General features: G+C 39.6%; 1 protein-coding gene across 1 annotated transcript in view; it reads right to left on the bottom strand.

Moving 5' to 3' along the window:
- Positions 1-18,289, bottom strand: part of LOC145409053 (putative neural-cadherin 2) — a 395,645-nt gene that overhangs the window by 186,341 nt on the left and 191,015 nt on the right. The window contains exons 6-7 of the mRNA XM_080279608.1: positions 17,226-17,436; positions 15,846-16,280 (exon numbers count right to left, since the gene is read on the bottom strand). Coding sequence (XP_080135734.1) covers positions 15,846-16,280; positions 17,226-17,436 — 646 coding nt within the window. The remainder of the gene's footprint in view (positions 1-15,845; positions 16,281-17,225; positions 17,437-18,289) is intronic.

The following is an 18,289-nucleotide window of genomic DNA, read 5'->3' as shown; positions in this document are numbered from 1 at the left end:
ATCATGCAGTACTAAATTATAACTTCAGGATAGCATATGACATAGTAAACAGCAATGACAGTTACAAAAGGAGCCTAAACTATAAAAAGGGAAATTATCAAGACCTAAAGAAATATTTCTTAGAAGTTGATTGGGAAAATGAGCTTAGAGGACAAGATTAAAATGCCGTATATAAAAATTTTTGTGAATATTATTAAATAGGAGTCCAGAAGTACATCCCACAGCACAAAGAAGCAGATAAGAAAATACAGAAATGGTTCAATACAAAATGTAAAAAATCAAAAGAAAGAAAAGATTTGTTGTGGAATAGATACAGAAGACACAATAGTGAAAGGGCTTATAATAATTACAAACAGGCAAGAAACGACTATACAAGAATAAGGAGGGAAGCCCAAAAACAGTTTGAGGAGGATATAATAAATAAAAGTAGTGATCAACCAAAGCTGTTTTACAGCTATATCAGAAGCAAAACCAAAGTAAAAGATATAATACAATCCATTACGGACGAGGGAATCATTTATACACAAGAGAAAGATATTTGTGAAACACTAAATAAGAATTTCCAATTAGTTTTTACAGAAGAAAAAAATTTTGAGAGGGACTGTGTGAAACACGCATGTCCACACATACTACCAGATATACAAATAGCAGAAAAAGTAACACAGGAGGAGTTAAGTAGATTAGACAGAGGAAAAGCAGGTGGTCCTGATGAAAATTCATGTTGGGTATTACGAGAATGTGCAAAGGAGTTAAGTAAGCCATTATTTTTAATTTTCAAGAAATCCTTGAGTCAAGGTAAACTACCTGATATTTGGAAAAAAGCAAATATTGTCCCCTTATTCAAGAAAGGAAATAGACAAAATCCACTCAACTACCGACCAGTATCACTAACCAGTGTTGTAAGCAAGGTATTAGAAAAACTTATAAGAAAAGCTTGGGTAAATCATCTAGAAGAACACAGTATGATAACAGAAAAACAGTTTGGTTTCAGAAAAGGAAAATCATGTGTTACTAAGCTGTTGAGCTACTATGACAGAGTAACAAACACAATACAGGAAAGGGAAGGATGGGTGGACAGTATCTATTTAGATTTCAAGAAAGCTTTTGACACAGTACCACACCAAAGACTTTTATGGAAACTGTACCATCAAGGAGGAATTCGAGGCAAACTGTTTTGTTGGATGCAAGACTTTCTCATAAAAAGAGAAATGAGGACAGTACTAAGAGGAAACTACTCATCATGGAAAGAAGTGACTAGTGGAGTACCACAGGGTTCAGTGCTGGCACCAATCATGTTTTTAGTGTATATAAATGATATGAACAGTAATACTGGAAATGAGAGCTATCTGAATATGTTTCCAGATGATGCAAAAATACAAAGGAGAATTACTAACACAAACTCTTGTAAAGAGCTACAAGAAGAATTAAATAAACTTCATGAATGGAGTAGTACATGGCAAATGGAATTCAATGTGGACAAGTGTCATGTAATCAAGTTTGGTAAAAGTGGAAAAAGACCTGATTGGGATTATAAGTTAGGAAATAAAACCCTATACACATCAGAAACAGACAAATACCTAGGTGTGATTATCAATAACAGACTATCTCCGGCTGACCACATCAGCGAGAAGGTACGGAACATGTATACACTGCTTGCAAATATGAGAATAGCATTCACATACATAAATGAAGACATGCTAAGAAGGATAATAACATCATTCATTAGACCAACCCTGGAATATGCATCAGTAGTCTGGAGTCCTCATCTCAAAAAGCACATAGACAAGATTGAAAAAGTTCAAAGGGCCGCTACAAGATGGATACCAAGCTTAAGGGACCTAAGCTATGAAGAAAGACTAAATAAACTGAATCTACCAACACTACAGGAGAGAAGGAAAAGAGGTGACATGATAATGCTATATAAGTGCATATCAGGAAAGGAGAAAATAGACATTAATGATTACTTAACATATGGAGAGGCATCAGTAAGAGGACACTGCAAAAAACTGCATAAGAAGAGAGGTGATAAAGACGTAAGAAATTCAGTTTCCCAAACAGAGCAATTGATCAATGGAATGCACTACCGAGTGAAATAGTGTGTGCCAAAACAATTCACAAATTTAAGGATATGCACGATAAATATGGTTTAAGACACGGGACAGTACGAGCTTGACTCATTCCTGTAAAGATACAATTAGGTAAGAACAATTAGGTAAGAACACACACACACACGCAATATAATCTGATTGGTGCGCCTTAACCTGCCATGTGCCAGCTGTTTTTAGCCCTATTGGTCACCCCCATGCCGGCCATTTTTTTACCTTTCTTTTTTATTGGCTAAAATTATTGATTTTTATGTGAAAACAACGAATTTCATCATTAAAATACCAAAGTTCAGAAATGGGTTTTATTGAATCCTGCATACTCGTATACAGGTATTCCCATTCTCTCACGCTCCCATGTAGGTGAGAGAAAGCCGTTTTCTATGTAAGGTAGACTCCAGTATTTATGTTGGGAAGGTATAGCAATGTTATACACTTTTCTGATTACTTATTACTTCAACATCTGTCACAATTTGCGAGTCTGTCTGAAAGTGAATGCATTGCCTTACACTTACTTGAAGATAGCCAGAATCTGACATCACTATGAACAGTTATGGCTTACAAGAAGGTGTTATCAGCTTGACATCACTATGTACAGTTCTTACACTTACAAGAAAATATTTACAACTTGATTTCACTATGTATAGTCCCTTCACTTACATGAAAATATTTACAACATGCCTTCACTATGTACAGCACTAGGTGAGGCACACAGGCAGAGTGAGGCAGAGTGAGTGTGAGAGGGGGAGTGAGTGGGTGTATGGCCTTGACTGCCTGAGGCATGATAGAGGAACAGTTAACATACATGCCTGCCAATTTTTACCCGCAAATCCTGAAAAATGTGGTCACAGTGAATGTTTTAATTTAAAACCATTTTAAAACGGCACTGGCACTGACCACAGATTTTTGTTGGACCGTTTTAAAATGGCACTGGCAGTGTAGCGGATTAATTACCCACTAAACCAAATGCCATAATTTGATTATTGGGTTACCACCCAAAATAATAACTGGTTTCCTGGTGTGCTGGAAACCATTTGACTTGTCACTCCATGTAGAGTAACCTACAGGCAGAAGGAAGGGGAAAGAATGAAGGAAAGAACAGCAGAGGAGGGAGTAAAAGTCACCTGTACGCAAAAGGAAGTGGAATGAATGAAGGAAAGACTGACAGAAGAGGAAGGAAGAACGAGAGGAGAGGGCAGATACCCAAAGCAACACCACATCAAGTGAGTGGATTGTTAGCACCCCATCTACAACCAATATAATATATCCATCTATCTATCTATCTGTCTATCTATCTATATTGTTATGAAGGGAGATTTGCCAGTTAGGTAGTCTCGTATTTTCGAGACGTTTCTCGTACTGTAAGTTCTGGTACAAGTCATCAGAGTTGCTAGTTTGCCTGTTGTTTGTAAGGTGGTTATTTCGTGAGTTGAACAATCATTTTTTGTGCTCTTTTTCTCAATAATGTTTTATTTAAGTGATTGCTTGTTAAATTATGTAATTTAAGTTCGTATGGTAAATGATTTAGTGTTATGTAATGTAAGACAACACTGGCATGTTTTGGACTGTATCTGAGTTGGCAATTGTGTCTTTCTCTAGAATACACCAGAAATATGGAAGAATGTAGATTTTTCTCGAATAATGCAAACTTATATAAAATGGGGGTAGAGATTATTATAAGTTTAGTCAGGTTTTAGTTCAGCTTGAGTGAAGTGTAGTCGGTTTTGGTTCAGTCTGAGTGTAGTGCAGTATCAGTGCAGTGCTGTTAGTGAAGTTTGTGAAGTCAGTGTCTCTGAAGATTGTATACTTTCGGTACTTGTAAAAAAAAAGTGGCAAACAGTGACGAGTTATTGAAGTTTGTATATCATTCGTACTTGTGTAATAAGTGAAGTGTTGGCAAGCATTAAGTGTACTAACTGTGAAGTGTTGTTCAACATTAAGTGTAATAGCAGTTAGTAAAGTGTGTATAGCTCCAGTGCTTGTGAGAACAGTGAAGTTGGAAAGCATTAAGTGGAACTACTTGGAAAATAAAGATAGTGAACTTTAAGGAGCCAGTGTTTATTTTTGCCTCAGCTGATATTGTGTACTGCACATCTAGAGGCTGACCATAGGAAGAACAACTCGCTGGGCAACGTCCCTCCTGTACTGTACTACTGTTCTTGGAGCCTGTGGCAGTGTGGGGACTGGGACCTAACACTGGTGTCAGGAGTGTGGGGTTATTTAGGGCTGCAGTGAGTCTAACCTTCGACATGGAAGCAGAAGGTGTGAAGACAAGATCTCGAGCTGAGCAGGAAGAGGAAATTTCCCTGGCGACAATAATGGAACTAATACAGGCACGAAATGAACTACTGAAGGCAAATAGTGAACTACTAAAGGCACAACATGAAGAACTCAAAGAACAATTACGGGCACAGAAGAAAGAAATCAAAGAACAATTGCAGGCACAGAACGAAGAACAGAAAGAACGACATGAACAGCTTCGGGAGGCATTACGGAGGCAACAGGGGGTGGTGCAACTGAGGGTGCAAGGACGGCTAGGTGCATTCATGGGGGAGGTGGGTGAAGAATAGCAACAGCTTAAGGAGGAAGTAGATGCCAAGCTAGAGCAGCAGAAGTGCGAGGTAAGCAATAATGTGACAGAGTGTAAACAGCATGCAGATGAACAGCTGAAGACAATTAATGAGGAAATAGTGATGGAGTGTAAACAGCATGTAGACAACCAGGTAAAGATTAGTGAGGGAATTGTGATAGAGTGCAGACAGCATGTAGACAGCCAGTTGAAACATGTAATTGATCATGAGGAGATAATTAGTGAGAATATGGAGGCTGTAGAGAAATATTGCACTGCTGAGCCTCAGGTTAGTGTACATAGAGCATATGAAAGGAGTGGACAGTGTATAGTGAATATTGGCGGATCCCGGGCATCTGAAGATGGCATTGCAGGGTTGAATAATCAGAATGTTGGAGGTTCAAGTCCTGGACATAATTATGATGCCTCACTTTTTAGGCCCCAAACCAGTGAAGTGCATGGCTATAATGGGGATCCAGTTAAGAAGAAACCTCAAGAAAAAGATCGTAGAGTATCTTGGGAAGCTTACCATGCACAGTTTGAGTTACTTCCGGATCAGAATAGTTGGGATGATAAGAAGAAGGCTGCAGAAGACCCACCAGTGAAGAAATGCAAGAGAACCTTGATGAATAGTGTGCGAGAAGAAAGAAGGACAGACAACATGCAGCGTAGTAGGAATGGAAATTGTAGGAAGAAATGCTGCTGTACTGTAGTGATGGGGCCGGCGTCACACAGAGAAGACCTGAGGAGGATGCAGATGGAGGGTGCAGATTTGCAACCGGTGCTGGAGTGGCTGCAGCAAAGTGCAGCGTGACCATCATTGGAAGGAGCTTCCAGGTTGGGCCCTGTGACCAAGAGCTGCTGGAGTCAGTGGGACCTTCTTCGTTGCAGAGGACTACTGGAGCGTCAGTGGGAGATGCCCAATGGCGTTAGCGAGTGTTGGCAACTGATGGTTCTGAAGGAGATGAGGTCTGAGATCTTGGATGACTCCCATAACCAGATCACTAGTGGGCAACTGAGAGTGAAGACAATTCTAAGTCAGCTGCGACACAAGTTCTACTGGATTGGCATGTGTCAGGATGCTGAAGAGTGGTGCTGGATCTGTGATATGTGCTGTGTCAAGAAGAGGACCAAGACCTTCGAGGAGGAGTGGACTGTGTGAAGGTTCAAGGACATCGTCGGAAACGGCATAGAAGAAGACCTGATAAGTTGAAATATTATTTTGTGTACAGTTGGATGTTTCGTTAGGATTAGGGTTTATGTTTGTGTATATTGTGTACTTTTGTCGGGACGACAAAGAACTAGGGAGGGGGTAGTGTTATGAAAGGAGATTTGCCAGTTAGGTAGTCTCGTACTGTAAGTTCCGGTACGAGTCATCAGAGTTGCAAGTTTACCTGTTGTTTGTGAGCGTAGTTATTTCGTAAGTTAAACATTCATTTTCTGTGCTCTTTTTCTCAATAATATTTTACTTAAGTGATTGTTAAAACTATGTAATTTAAGTTCGTATGGTAAATGATTTAGAGTATTATGTAATGTAAGACAACTCTGGCATGTTTTGGACTGTATACGAGTTGGCAACTGTGCTCTTTCTCTGGAATACACCAGAAATGTGGGAGAATGTAGATGTTTCTCGAATAATGCAAACTTATATAAGATGGGGGTAGAGATTATTATAAGTTTAGTCGGGTTTCACTTCAGTTTGAGTGAAGTGTAGTCGGCTTTGGTTCAGTCTGAGCGCAGTGCAGTATCAGTGCAGTGCTGTTAGTGAAGTTTGTGAAGTCAGTGTCAGTGATGATTGTATACTTTCGGTATCTGTAAAAATAGTGACAAACAGTGACGAGTTATTGAAGTTTTTATATCATTCGTACTTGTGTAATAAGTGAAGTGTTGGCAAGCATTAAGTGTACTAACTGTGAAGTGTTCTTCAGCATTAAGTGTAATAGCAGTTAGTAATGTGTGTATAGCTCCAGTGCTTGTAAGAACAGTGAAATTGGAAAGCATTAAGTGGAATTATTTGAAAATATAGTGAACTTTAAGAAGCCAGTGTTTATTTTTGCCTCAGCTGATCTTGTGTACTGCACACCTAAAGGCTGACCATAGGAAGAACAACTCGCTGGGCAACGTCCTTCCTGTATTGTACTACTGCTGTTGGAGCCTGTGGCAGTGTGGGGACTGGGACGTAACAATATATATAAATGTATGTATATATGTACCGGTATATATATATATATATATATATATATATATATATACAGGGTGTAACGCGACGTATGACAAAAGCTTACACCAATGATCTATCATGTAATTCTAAGTATATTTTGTTCTATAAACATATGCTCTCTGCGACCCCAGTTCAGTACCCAGCATTCGGCTGTTTTGTGTAAAAGCTCGTCCCTTGCATGCGCCATTGGGTGAGCGCTTCGCAGGGCGACGGGAGACAAGTATTATTAGCTTATACTGTACTATACATAAAAATCCCATATCCTATCAGTACACACGAGTTTTAAGAAGAAACTTTACGTAGTCTATTTATTCTTTAACATCAAGTCATGCATTCATGCAATTCTTTTGCACATATCCACTGTAATTAAGGATTAAATTCAAATTTTATGGCTTGCAAGGGAGTAGGGAGGGAGGGAGGACAGGCTGGTGTTTTGTTGCCAGTTATGTAATATTTGGTTTGTAGGATGTTGCTACCAGCATTATCATAACACCCACAGCCAATTCAGTGAAAGAACATTACCATACTGAGTGACTAGCCTCACTTTAAGTCAGGAGTAATATTATTATTCATAACAATTTTTCTGCTGCAAGTAAACGTGGCACCATTTTTTTCATATGCTGACGTGAGAACAGTGATACAGGATTGCCAATGTAACGACTATGTTGCTAGACCTATTTTCTTGCTTCTACTTGCGGCACTAACATCTGGCAACATGATATCTAGCTACATTCTGGATATGTTTGCCATTTTTACGTGATATTCTAGAGATTTTATCGTATTTTCTAGCGATGTTTTGCAGTGTTTATTATCTAGCGAAATTCTAGCAAGTTTTCAGGACTAAACTAGCGAGACTGATGATAAGGACTTGGCAACCCTGCGTCCAGTCACAGTGTCATTTGAACGGGAACATTTGCAGGGGAGGCACATACTTTAAATACTGTTCTCCGCGTTCTGTTGTTCACCGGGTTCAGCTTCATATGTTCATGAAACAGCATGCCACGTACGTACAGCAGTGAAGAATATGCAGATATCGTGTATTTTTTTACGGATTCTGCGATGATGTGCTGCAGAGAGGAACACAGGTGGAGATACCCAAAGGCGCCACGTTTACTTGCAGCAGAAAAATTGTGATTAATAAAATTCTTCCTGACTTAAAGTGAGGCTAATCTCCCTTTAGAATAAGTTTTTTTTCACTAAATGAGCTGTGAGTGTTATGATAATGCTGGTAGCAACATCCTACAAACCAAATATTACATAACTGGCAACAAAACACCAGCCTGTCCTCCCTCCCACCCTACACCCTTGCAAGCCATAAAATTTGAATTTAATCCTTAATTACAGTCGATATGTGCAAAAGAATTGCATGAATGCATGACGATGTTAAAGAATCAATAGACTACGTAAAGTTTCTTCTTAAAACTCGTGTGTACTGATAGGATATGGGATTTTTATGTATAGTACAGTATAAGCTAATAATACTCGTCTCCCGTCGCCCTGCGAAGCTCTCACCCAATGGCGCATGCAAGAGACGAGCTTTTACACAAAACAGCCGAATGCTGGGTACTGAACTGGGGTCGCAGAGAGCATATGTTTATAGAACAAAATATACTCAGAATTACATGATAGATCATTGGTGTAAGTTTTTGTCATACGTCGCGTTACACCCTGTATATATATATATATATATATATATATATATATATATATATATATGTATACTTATAAATATTCATCATCCAATCCTACATTAGCCCATGAGGAGCGTAGGAGCCAGGGGCTAGGCAAATTGGTCCTGACATTTAAGATGAGTGACCAGCTTCACTCATCCCTGAGTGGCTTTATGTGAGTAATAAACCCCAACCATCCCTTGGATATAAACGTTCACCGGCTCAATTAGATTGGAGCTCAGCAATTACTGACTAAACCACCAGGTGCCAAAACTTGGTTATATGGATAAATGGTTTCCTGGTTTACTTCAAACCATTTGGCTTGTCGCTCAGTGTAGAGTCACCCACAGGCAGAAGGAAGAGGAAAGAATGAAGGAAAGACAGAAGAGGGAGTGTAAAGTCACCCGTTGGCAGAAGGACGAGGAACAAATGAAGGAAAGAAAAACAAGAGGGAAGGAAAGACGGATGGAGGAGAGAAAAGGGCAGACACCCGAGAGCTGCACTACATCGAGTGAGTGAATGGTGAGCGTCCCCACCTACCATAGCTACCACGAATTATATATATATATATATATATATATATATATATATATATATGTATATATATATATATATATATATATATATATATATATTGTTACATAGCCTATGATTTCATCATCCTTTGTATAATTCTAAAGTACAGTATGCTGCAGGTTTGATCACGATTCGCCTCGTGGCTTCCTTAGTGACCAGGCTTGCGTGTTCTACCTCACTCCCCCCTTCTCCCCCTTATAGTAGAGTAAGTCGTTCTTTCTGTTGTTCAGAGCAGGAGTGTCAACTCTTCATCTTCTGTGCCCTCATTTGCGCATCCTTCTTGCAAGTTGAATCAAGCTCTGCCGGCCCCCTATATAATGAGCTCAGTCTCTGCATTAATTGCCACTTAGATCTACTCCTCTTTTTGTTCACATCTCTGTCCTCCCCTGAAAAGTGTATTATTATTGTGAGTGCTCAGGAAGTCTCCAGCCATCTAGCTGCTGTATAATTTGAGTATAAGTGTTGTTACCGTTTTTCTTGTGTTGTGTGGCCTAAGGCGTTTATTCGCAGGCCTGGTAAGGTTTTTGTGATTCATGTGGAGTTTTTGATGTCAGCCATTATTAATAATATTTTGTATCTGAAATAATGTATCTTGCATTAACTGAGCATTATCCGGTTTTCTCATTTTATCAGGGCTGACTTAGATAAATTTACTCTTGCTAATTTCGTGTTAATAGATGCTATTGCAGTTAACCATATATTTAACCTGTTTTTGCCATTACATTATCCTTATGAGTCCTGAATGTTTAGTTGTTAGTTTGAGCATTAAACTTTAACTTGTAATTTTACCTAACTCTTTTGTTTTGAACCTCGAACTTTGCGGGACAGTAGTGATTTTAGTATTCTCACTTGAAGTGTTCATTATCTCTCTCTGTTCCGTAACATAAATTTGGCGACCTCTTATTAGGAGATTCAGGATATTATCATAAGGATATTGCTTGATATTTTGTGACTGTGATTTATTCATGATGTCTACTATTACTACTCTTGATGAAGCCAAAGATTTTTTGTCAAATGTGCAAACAGTGTGTGATGTAGAAAACAGAACAAAGAATGAACTTAAGCTTGTTGCTCAACAATTGGTAATTGCTGTTCACTCTCATCATTTTAAAGATCAATTTGTTGGCATGATTAATAAAAGCTTGTTTGATGTAACTCCTCCAGATGAGCAAACGCAGTTTGAAATAGCTAAGTTACAGCTAGCCCTGCAGGAGGCTCGTGCTAAGGAGGCTGAGTTTCAGGCTTGTGCTAAGGAGGTTGAGTCTCAGGCTCGTATTCAGGAGGAACAAATTGAACTTGCTAGGATTCAGGCAGACCATGAGTATCGCATGAAACAAGGTGGAACTGGATCATCTAGCTCTGATGATTTTGATGTGGCTAAAAATGTTAAACTTGTCCCTCCTTTTAATGAATCTGATTTAACAAAGTATTTTCAGTTGTTTGAGAGGATAGCTACAGGTTTTAATTGGCCCAAAAAGTATTGGCCAGTACTCCTTCAGACTGTTCTCACCGGTAAAGCTCAAGTAACTTATGCATCTTTGCCTCAGGATCAATGTGATAATTATGATGTAGTTAAGAGCTTGATTCTTAAGGCCTATGAGCTTGTTCCTGAAGCCTATAGAGTAAAATTTAGGACAACTTATAAGCAAGATAAGCAATCCGATGTTGAGTATGCAAAAATCAAAGAAGATCTGTTACAGCAGTGGTTAAATTCTAAGAATGTGGATTGTGATTTTGATCAATTTAAGCAGATGATTTTGCTGGAGGACTTCAAAAGGTGTATTAATAATGATGTAAGCCTATATCTTGATGAGAAAAGAACAGATAATTTGTCTGATGCTGCAGTTTTAGCTGATGAATATGTTCTCATTCACAAGAGATATTCTAAAGAAAAAAGGAAAGCTGAGAGTAAGTACGTTGCCTCTACTCAGAGTACAGGTAACAGGAAAGAGAATAAAGATGATATTTCTCAGGAAGTAAATACCAGCTTCACCTCTAGATTTCAGAAAAGTAAATGTACTTATTGTAGTAAGCTTGGTTATACTACGGAGAAATGTTTCAGGACACAGCGTGATGTGAACAAAAAGGAGTCTTTAAATATTCAGTCAACTGGTCTAGTGTCCATCCCTGAGAGTTCCCAAAATTCTTTAACCGACTTAACTGAACCTGCTTTGAGTGGTAAATTAAATTCTCATGATGAAGCTCCTCTTTTGAGCAGTAACGTGGGTGACACTCAAGAGTTCATGTGCTAATTTCCTGTCTGATGGTTTTGTCAGTCCTCTGGACAGTAATGATAGGAAATCAGTTAAAATATACCGTGATACAGGTGCTTGCCAATCCCTTATGCTGACCAGTGTTCTAGGCTCTAATGTTAATTCCTCTGATGAAACTGCAATCTTACAAGGTGTAGGGAATAATTACTTCTCTGTCCCTCTGTGCAGAGTGAATTTAGAGTCTGGTTTTGTTAATGGTTCCGTTATGGTTGGGTTGGTTGAGACACTCCCAATGTCAGGTGTAACTTTCTTACTTGGAAATGATATTGGTGGAAGTCAAGTGTGTCTAGCTCCTCAGTTGTCTAGTGAACCAGTGACTGCAACCCAGGATTGTGATATCCCTGATGTGTTCTTTGCATGTGCTGTCACTAGGGCTAATTCTAAAGTTACTGGTGATTTAGAGGATAATGATGATGATGATGTTATCCTAGCTGACACTTTTCTTGCTAATTTGGACCACTCACCAGATGAGGCAGTACCCCGTAGTGTTGATAATTTGTCTCGTCAAGAGTTGGTTGAGTTGCAGGTTGCTGACCCTGAGTTGAAAGGTCTAGCTAACTCTGCTTGCAATGAGGAAGAGTCAGCTGCTGCTTCTACTTGTTATTATATTAAGTCAGGAGTACTTATGAGAAAGTGGAGACCCCCATCAGCATCAGCCGACTGTGAATGGGAGGTTGTACATCAAGTTGTTATCCCTCGTGTTTGTAGGCAGGATATCATTAGAGTGGCTCATGATTCCAGTTTGGCAGGACACCTTGGAGTGAGGAAGACTGTGGCACGCATTTTGAAACACTTCTACTGGCCAGGTATCTTCAGAGATGTTTCCTGGTATTGTAAGTCTTGTCACACCTGTCAAGTTGTGGGGAAGTGTAATCAGACCGAAAAGGTTGCACCTCTAGTTCCCATTCCTCCTTTTGAGGCGCCATTCACCCGTGTGTTGGTGGATATTGTGGGCCCCGCTTCCTAAGACTTCTTCAGGATTTTCTTACGTGTTGACCCTGATTGATATGGCTACTCGTTATCCTGAAGCCATTCCACTTAGAAATATCTCAGCAAAGAACGTGGTTAAGGAAATGCTAGGGTTCTTCACCAAGTTTGGTCTGCCCAAGGAGGTACAGTCAGACCGGGGAAGTAATTTCATGTCAAATGTTTTCAAGCAGTCTCTGAAAGAGTTGGGCATCACCCAGATCACGTTTCAGCTTACCATCCCCAGACCCAAGGAGCATTGGAGAAATATCATCAAACACTCAAATCGATGCTCAGGAAATACTGTTTGGAACGTCAGAAAGACTGGGATAAAGGTCTTCCATTCGTTGTATTTGCCCCAAGAGAATCTCCAAATGAATCACTGGGCTTCTCACCCTTTGAACTACTGTTTCGCCATGAAGTAAGAGGACCCCTTAAGCTACTCAAGGAATGCTGGCTGTCGGAGGAAGATGACGTCAACCTGCTGGAGTATGTGATGAAGTTCAAAGAACGGCTGCCCGCTGCTTTACAGCTGGCGAGAGAGAATTTAGGAGCTGCTCAGGAGAAGATGAAGACTTGGTATGATAAGAAGTCCAGGTTACGCCACTTTCAGCCAGGAGATCAGGTTTTGATTCTGCTACTGGTGCATGGGCAATCTCTTCAAGCCAAGTTTAGTGGTCCTTATTTCGTGAAGAAGAAACTCAGTGATGTCAACTATGTCATCGCCACACCAGATCGTAGAAAGAACAAGCAACTTTGCCACATCAACATGCTAAAGTTATATCACAGGCGGGACGAAAATAACCCTGTCTGCACTGTAGCTGTTCCACCCGAGTCTGCAAGTGAAGTTCTCCCATGCAGTATGAGCCAGAGTGATAGTTTGGGAAAGAATCCTGATATCATGAATGATCTCCAGACTAAGCTTTCTCATCTACCTCCCGAGGCAAGGCAGGAGTTTTCGGCATTGCTGTAGGAGTACCCGCAAGTGTTCCGTGCCACTCCAGGAAGAACCACTGTGTTGATGCATGATGTCGATGTTGGAGACGCAAAGCCAATTAAATTGCCTCCTTACCATGTGAACCCAGTGAAAGTTCCTCTCATCCAGAAGGAGCTTGGCTACCTGTTGGACCACAAGATGATTGAGCCCTGTCAGAGCGAGTGGAGTTCTCCTGTCACTCTAGTCCCTAAGCCAGGTGGGTCACAGCGGCTTTCCATCGACTACAGACGTGTTAATCAGATAACCAAAACAGACACTTACCCTCTCCCTCATGTGGAAGATTGCATAGACAAGATCGGAAAGGCTAGGAACATAAGTAAGTTTGATTTGTTAAAGGGATACTGGCAAGTACCTATGACTGAACGTGCTAGGGAGATCTCATGTTTTGTAACACTAGGAAAGACTTTTGCATGTTCTGTAATGCCATATGGTATGAAGAATGCACCAGCCACTTTTCAAAAGCTCATGAATGTTGTAACAGAGGGTTTGGCAGGGTGTGTTGTTTATATTGATGATGCATTAATCTTCAGTGACAACTGGAAAGATCACCTATGCCATGTCAGTAAATTTCTTGAGCGTTTGGTTCAGGCTAATCTTGTAGCTAATTTATCAAAGTGTGAGTCTGGTCAAGCTAAAGTTCAGTACCTTGGGTACGTAATTGGTGATGGACACGTTGCACCACCAGGAGCTAAGGTTCAGGTATAAGTGATCTTCCCAGACCTAAAAGTAGGAAAGAGCTACAAAGATTTTTGGGAAAGGTAGGTTATTACAGGAGATTTGTTCTTAACTTTTCAATTCTTGTATCACCACTTACAGACCTACTGAAAAAGGGAATTAAATTTGTCTGGACCGATAACTGTGAATCCTCTTTCAGTAAACTTAAAGCTATCCTATTAAGTCATCCAGTGCTCGCCACTCCAAATTTTGCTAAGCCTTTTAAGATGGCTGTTGACGCAAGTGATACAGGAGCTGGGGCTGTTTTGCTGCAAGAGGATGATCAGAGTATTGAACACCCTGTATCTTATTACAGTAAGAAGTTCACTCCACCTCAAAAGAACTACTCAACTATTGAGAAAGAGCTTTTGGCTTTGATTTTTGGTTTACAGCATTTTTCATTTTATTTGTGTTCTGGTTTTGACCCCATAGTCATTTATACCGATCATAACCCACTGAAATTCCTTAGTAAGTTTAAAGATAAAAATCAGAGATTGACAAGATGGAGTCTACTTCTTCAGGAGTATTCATTGGACATACAACATGTCAAGGGGAAAGAAAATGTTATTGCAGATTGCTTATTTAGACTTTAGACAGATTGTTTTAGAGTAATAAGAAATTTCCTTTGTAAATTTCTTTTTCTTTGTGGGGAGGTGTTACATAGCCTATGATTTCATTATCCTTTGTATAATTCTAATGTACAGTATGCTGCATGTTTGATCACGATTCGCCTCGTGGCTTCCTTAGTGACCAGGCTTGCGTGTTCTACCTCACTCCCCCCTTCTTCCCCTTATAGTAGAGTAAGTCGTTCTTCCTGTTGTTCAGAGCAGGAGTGTCAACTCTTCGTCTTTTGTGCCCTCATTTGCGCGTCCTTCTTGCAAGTTGAATCAAGCTCTGCCGGCCCCCTATATAATGAGCTCAGTCTCTGCATTAATTGCCACTTAGATCTACTCCTCTTTTTGTTCACATCTCTGTCCTCCCCTGTATAGTGTATTATTATTGTGAGTGCTCAGGAAGTCTCCAGCCATCTAGCTGCTGTATAATTTGAGTATAAGTGTTGTTACCGTTTTTCTTGTGCTGTGTGGCCTAAGGCGTTAATTCGGAGGCCCGGTAAGGTTTTTGTGATTCATGTGGAGTTTTTGATGTCAGCTATTATTAATAATATTTTGTGTCTGAAATAATATATCTTGCATTAACTGAGCATTATCCGGTTTTCTCATTTTATCAGGGCTGACTTAGATAAATTTACTCTTGCTAATTTCGTGTTAATAGAGGCTATTGCAGTTAACCATATATTTAACCTGTTTTTGCCATTACATTATCCTTATGAGTCCTGAATGTTTAGTTGTTAGTTTGAGCATTAAACTTTAACTTGTAATTTTACCTAACTCTTTTGTTTTGAACCTGGAACTTTGCGGGACAGTAGTGATTTTAGTATTCTCACTTGAAGTGTTCATTATCTCTCTCTGTTCCGTAACATAATAAATATATATATATATATTCATTTCATGTAATCATAGCGATCTTTATTTTGGAGCTTAAATTTTTTTACCTAGTGGCTAAACATGACAGTACTGTGCCTATGCACCCATTCCACCTTCATTTTCATTATTTTGACATTAATATCTTATCATAACTCAGCAATCTAGAGATAGAGTACAGTAACAAAAATGTACAAATAGAGTGAGTTGCACTTAACACCATACAAAAAAATAGCAAATGTTTTACGAATGTAATAAACTATTTCAGCGACTGACCTGGTGGCCCGTTCTCCTGGACGTGGCCGACCATGGTGGTGTTGGGGAAAACCGGGGAATTGTCGTTGATGTCCTTCACCACCACTGTCACCACCGTCTCCACCACGTGAACCACCTGCGCCCTTCCATCGTCTTTGTCATACTCTTCTACATCACTCGTTTCATCACATGCATTGTCTTCCATGCTGGAGTTGACAAAGGGCTTAACGTTTGGATTCTGTGATGATCCTGCCTTAGATCGTATTTTTCTGGGAGCTATCTGGTGGCCTTTCATGAATACTGACTTTACTTGCTTATTTTCCCTTGATGAGCTTGGGGTTACCTTTACCATCTCTGCCACCTGGTATTCATCAGAATTTTGCTGAATGGTCCTAGGAACCTGTTGTATCATTCCTAGATTATACTGTTGCATCTTATTAGAAAACTGTAGCGACTCTGGATATTGGTTATTTATATGGCTGTTCCTTGAATCAATAGTGTACAGACTCATGTCATTCCATTCGTTCTCTTTGCCAGTAGTAGATCTTGAAGCTATTTTTGGGGTCGTATTTTGTGATTTCGATTCTTGCTGACTTACACTGTGAGTCAGGAATGGATTTAACCAGCTTTTTCCATTTATTTGTCTCTCTCGCCGAGGATATCTTTTGTTGGTAACTGTTAAGGCCCAGGGTGAGAGAAGGTTTGGAAAGGAATATTCACTTGCTTTTCCAGTTGCGTTTATCACTGCAGTTTTGACCCAACCTGTGGGAAAGAACTTGGAGGATTTCCTTGTGTGATCATGTTGTTCATATTTTCTCATCTGACATTCTGAACATTTGCGTAGTGCGTAATTATTGCTGGAAAAAAGATTCTGTCTCCTGTTTCTGAATGCACCGTTCAGTTCTTTTGGCATTTTCTTTATTTCTTTGTTGTTTGTTATCACTTTCTCTTTGCCTGGTTCACAAATAGTAAAATTAAAATGGTATTGTTTGTTTCTACTTTCATTTACTTGATTTGTTTTTTCACTCCCAGTCACACTGTCAAGGCTACCTCTTCTGGTTCCTCTTCCATTGTGTTCTACCTCTGTCTGTGTTCTCCTGCTCTTACTGTTACTAATCGGAGTTACACTTGAAACAAGCTGGAGTAAAGAGTCATTAGAAGGTCCTTGAACAACTGGAAACGACGCATCACTCTCATGCCTCGCTCCTCTCTTGCCGTTTCCACCTTGATGTTGCCCTTGGAATCGTGAGAATGAAGTGATATTGATAGCTGAGTATTTTGAAGAATAGTGTGAAGAAAGACTATATGAGACACTCTGACCTGGCCGACCACTGGATGAAAAACTGGAGGACAAGCCCGAGCCAGACGAATTCAAAGGAAATGAAACTCCTTCTTCCTGACCGTCCTGGTGAACCTGGTTGTGCGACTGCTGGTGACCCCATGATGCCTGGCGGTTCTGGTGGTGGGGTGAGTGTTGCTGGAGCCAGACAGAGGGTGTTGGGACGTGAGCATTCACTCCTTCCCCGTCTCCTCTCCACCACCTCTGTCCGTCCCTCACCTCCACCTTCACCCGCCACACTCCCCTTCCCTGTGGGGGGTCACGGTCCAATGCCTGAACAGGGAGACAAAACAGCATTAAACAAAAGTATTTTGCTTTGTTTGTATTATCAAAATTGGTTTTGATTTCATATTGCCGTAAATGTTCAGCTGAGCGAGATATACTCAAATAAGGATGAAAATGGGGAGTAGGGGTTACTAAAAAAAAAAAAAAAAAAAAAAGAGTAAACAAACAAAAAGGATCGCTGGAGAGCATGCAAAACCAGCAAGGATTCGAGTAACGTTGACATTGTAAACCCACAAATCCCTTTTGACTCTGGTATTAACAGTTTGAAAAGAGTCAAAATTGGGATTTGTGTGTTTACATTGTCAACGTTACTTGAATCCTTGCTGGTTTTGCACGCTTTCCAGTGACCCTTCCTTGTTTCTTTACTTTTTTTAGGGATCCTTATTCCCCATATTTAATTACTGATTTTTTATTAACCTAGTTTGCTTATTTTTTAAAAATCCATTTCTGAATTAAATAATCAGAATTCTTGCATTTCAATTACCATTAAAGTTTTTATGTTATGACACTAAACACTTGTCATTTTCTAATAATTTTCCTTGCTATGGTGTTATGGCTTTGCACACACTAAATGTTGATTGGTATTTTAAATGCTAGTCTTCATTTTGTTTACTGTAGTTGTGAGGCCTCTTACAGTGGACATTGTTTCAGAATCTCTATGTTTTGCAACCTGGTTAAACAAAGATAATTTTAAAAAGTTTCATTGAGTAAACTCTGAAACGCTATATATTCAAAATGATTACAAGACAGAATCAAAATCTGCTGTTGTGTGCTTTGCACGACTATTTTGCATAATAGTGGGTAAGTTTTTGTGTGAAATTGAAAATACAACATTACTACA

The sequence above is a fragment of the Coenobita brevimanus genome, chromosome 79 (genome assembly GCF_032717465.1).
Source record: "Coenobita brevimanus isolate Jiangsu-jjx chromosome 79, ASM3271746v2, whole genome shotgun sequence".
Lineage (NCBI taxonomy): Eukaryota > Metazoa > Arthropoda > Malacostraca > Decapoda > Coenobitidae > Coenobita > Coenobita brevimanus.
Note: the sequence above shows the minus strand (reverse complement) of the source record. Positions and strands in the feature narration are given on the sequence as shown.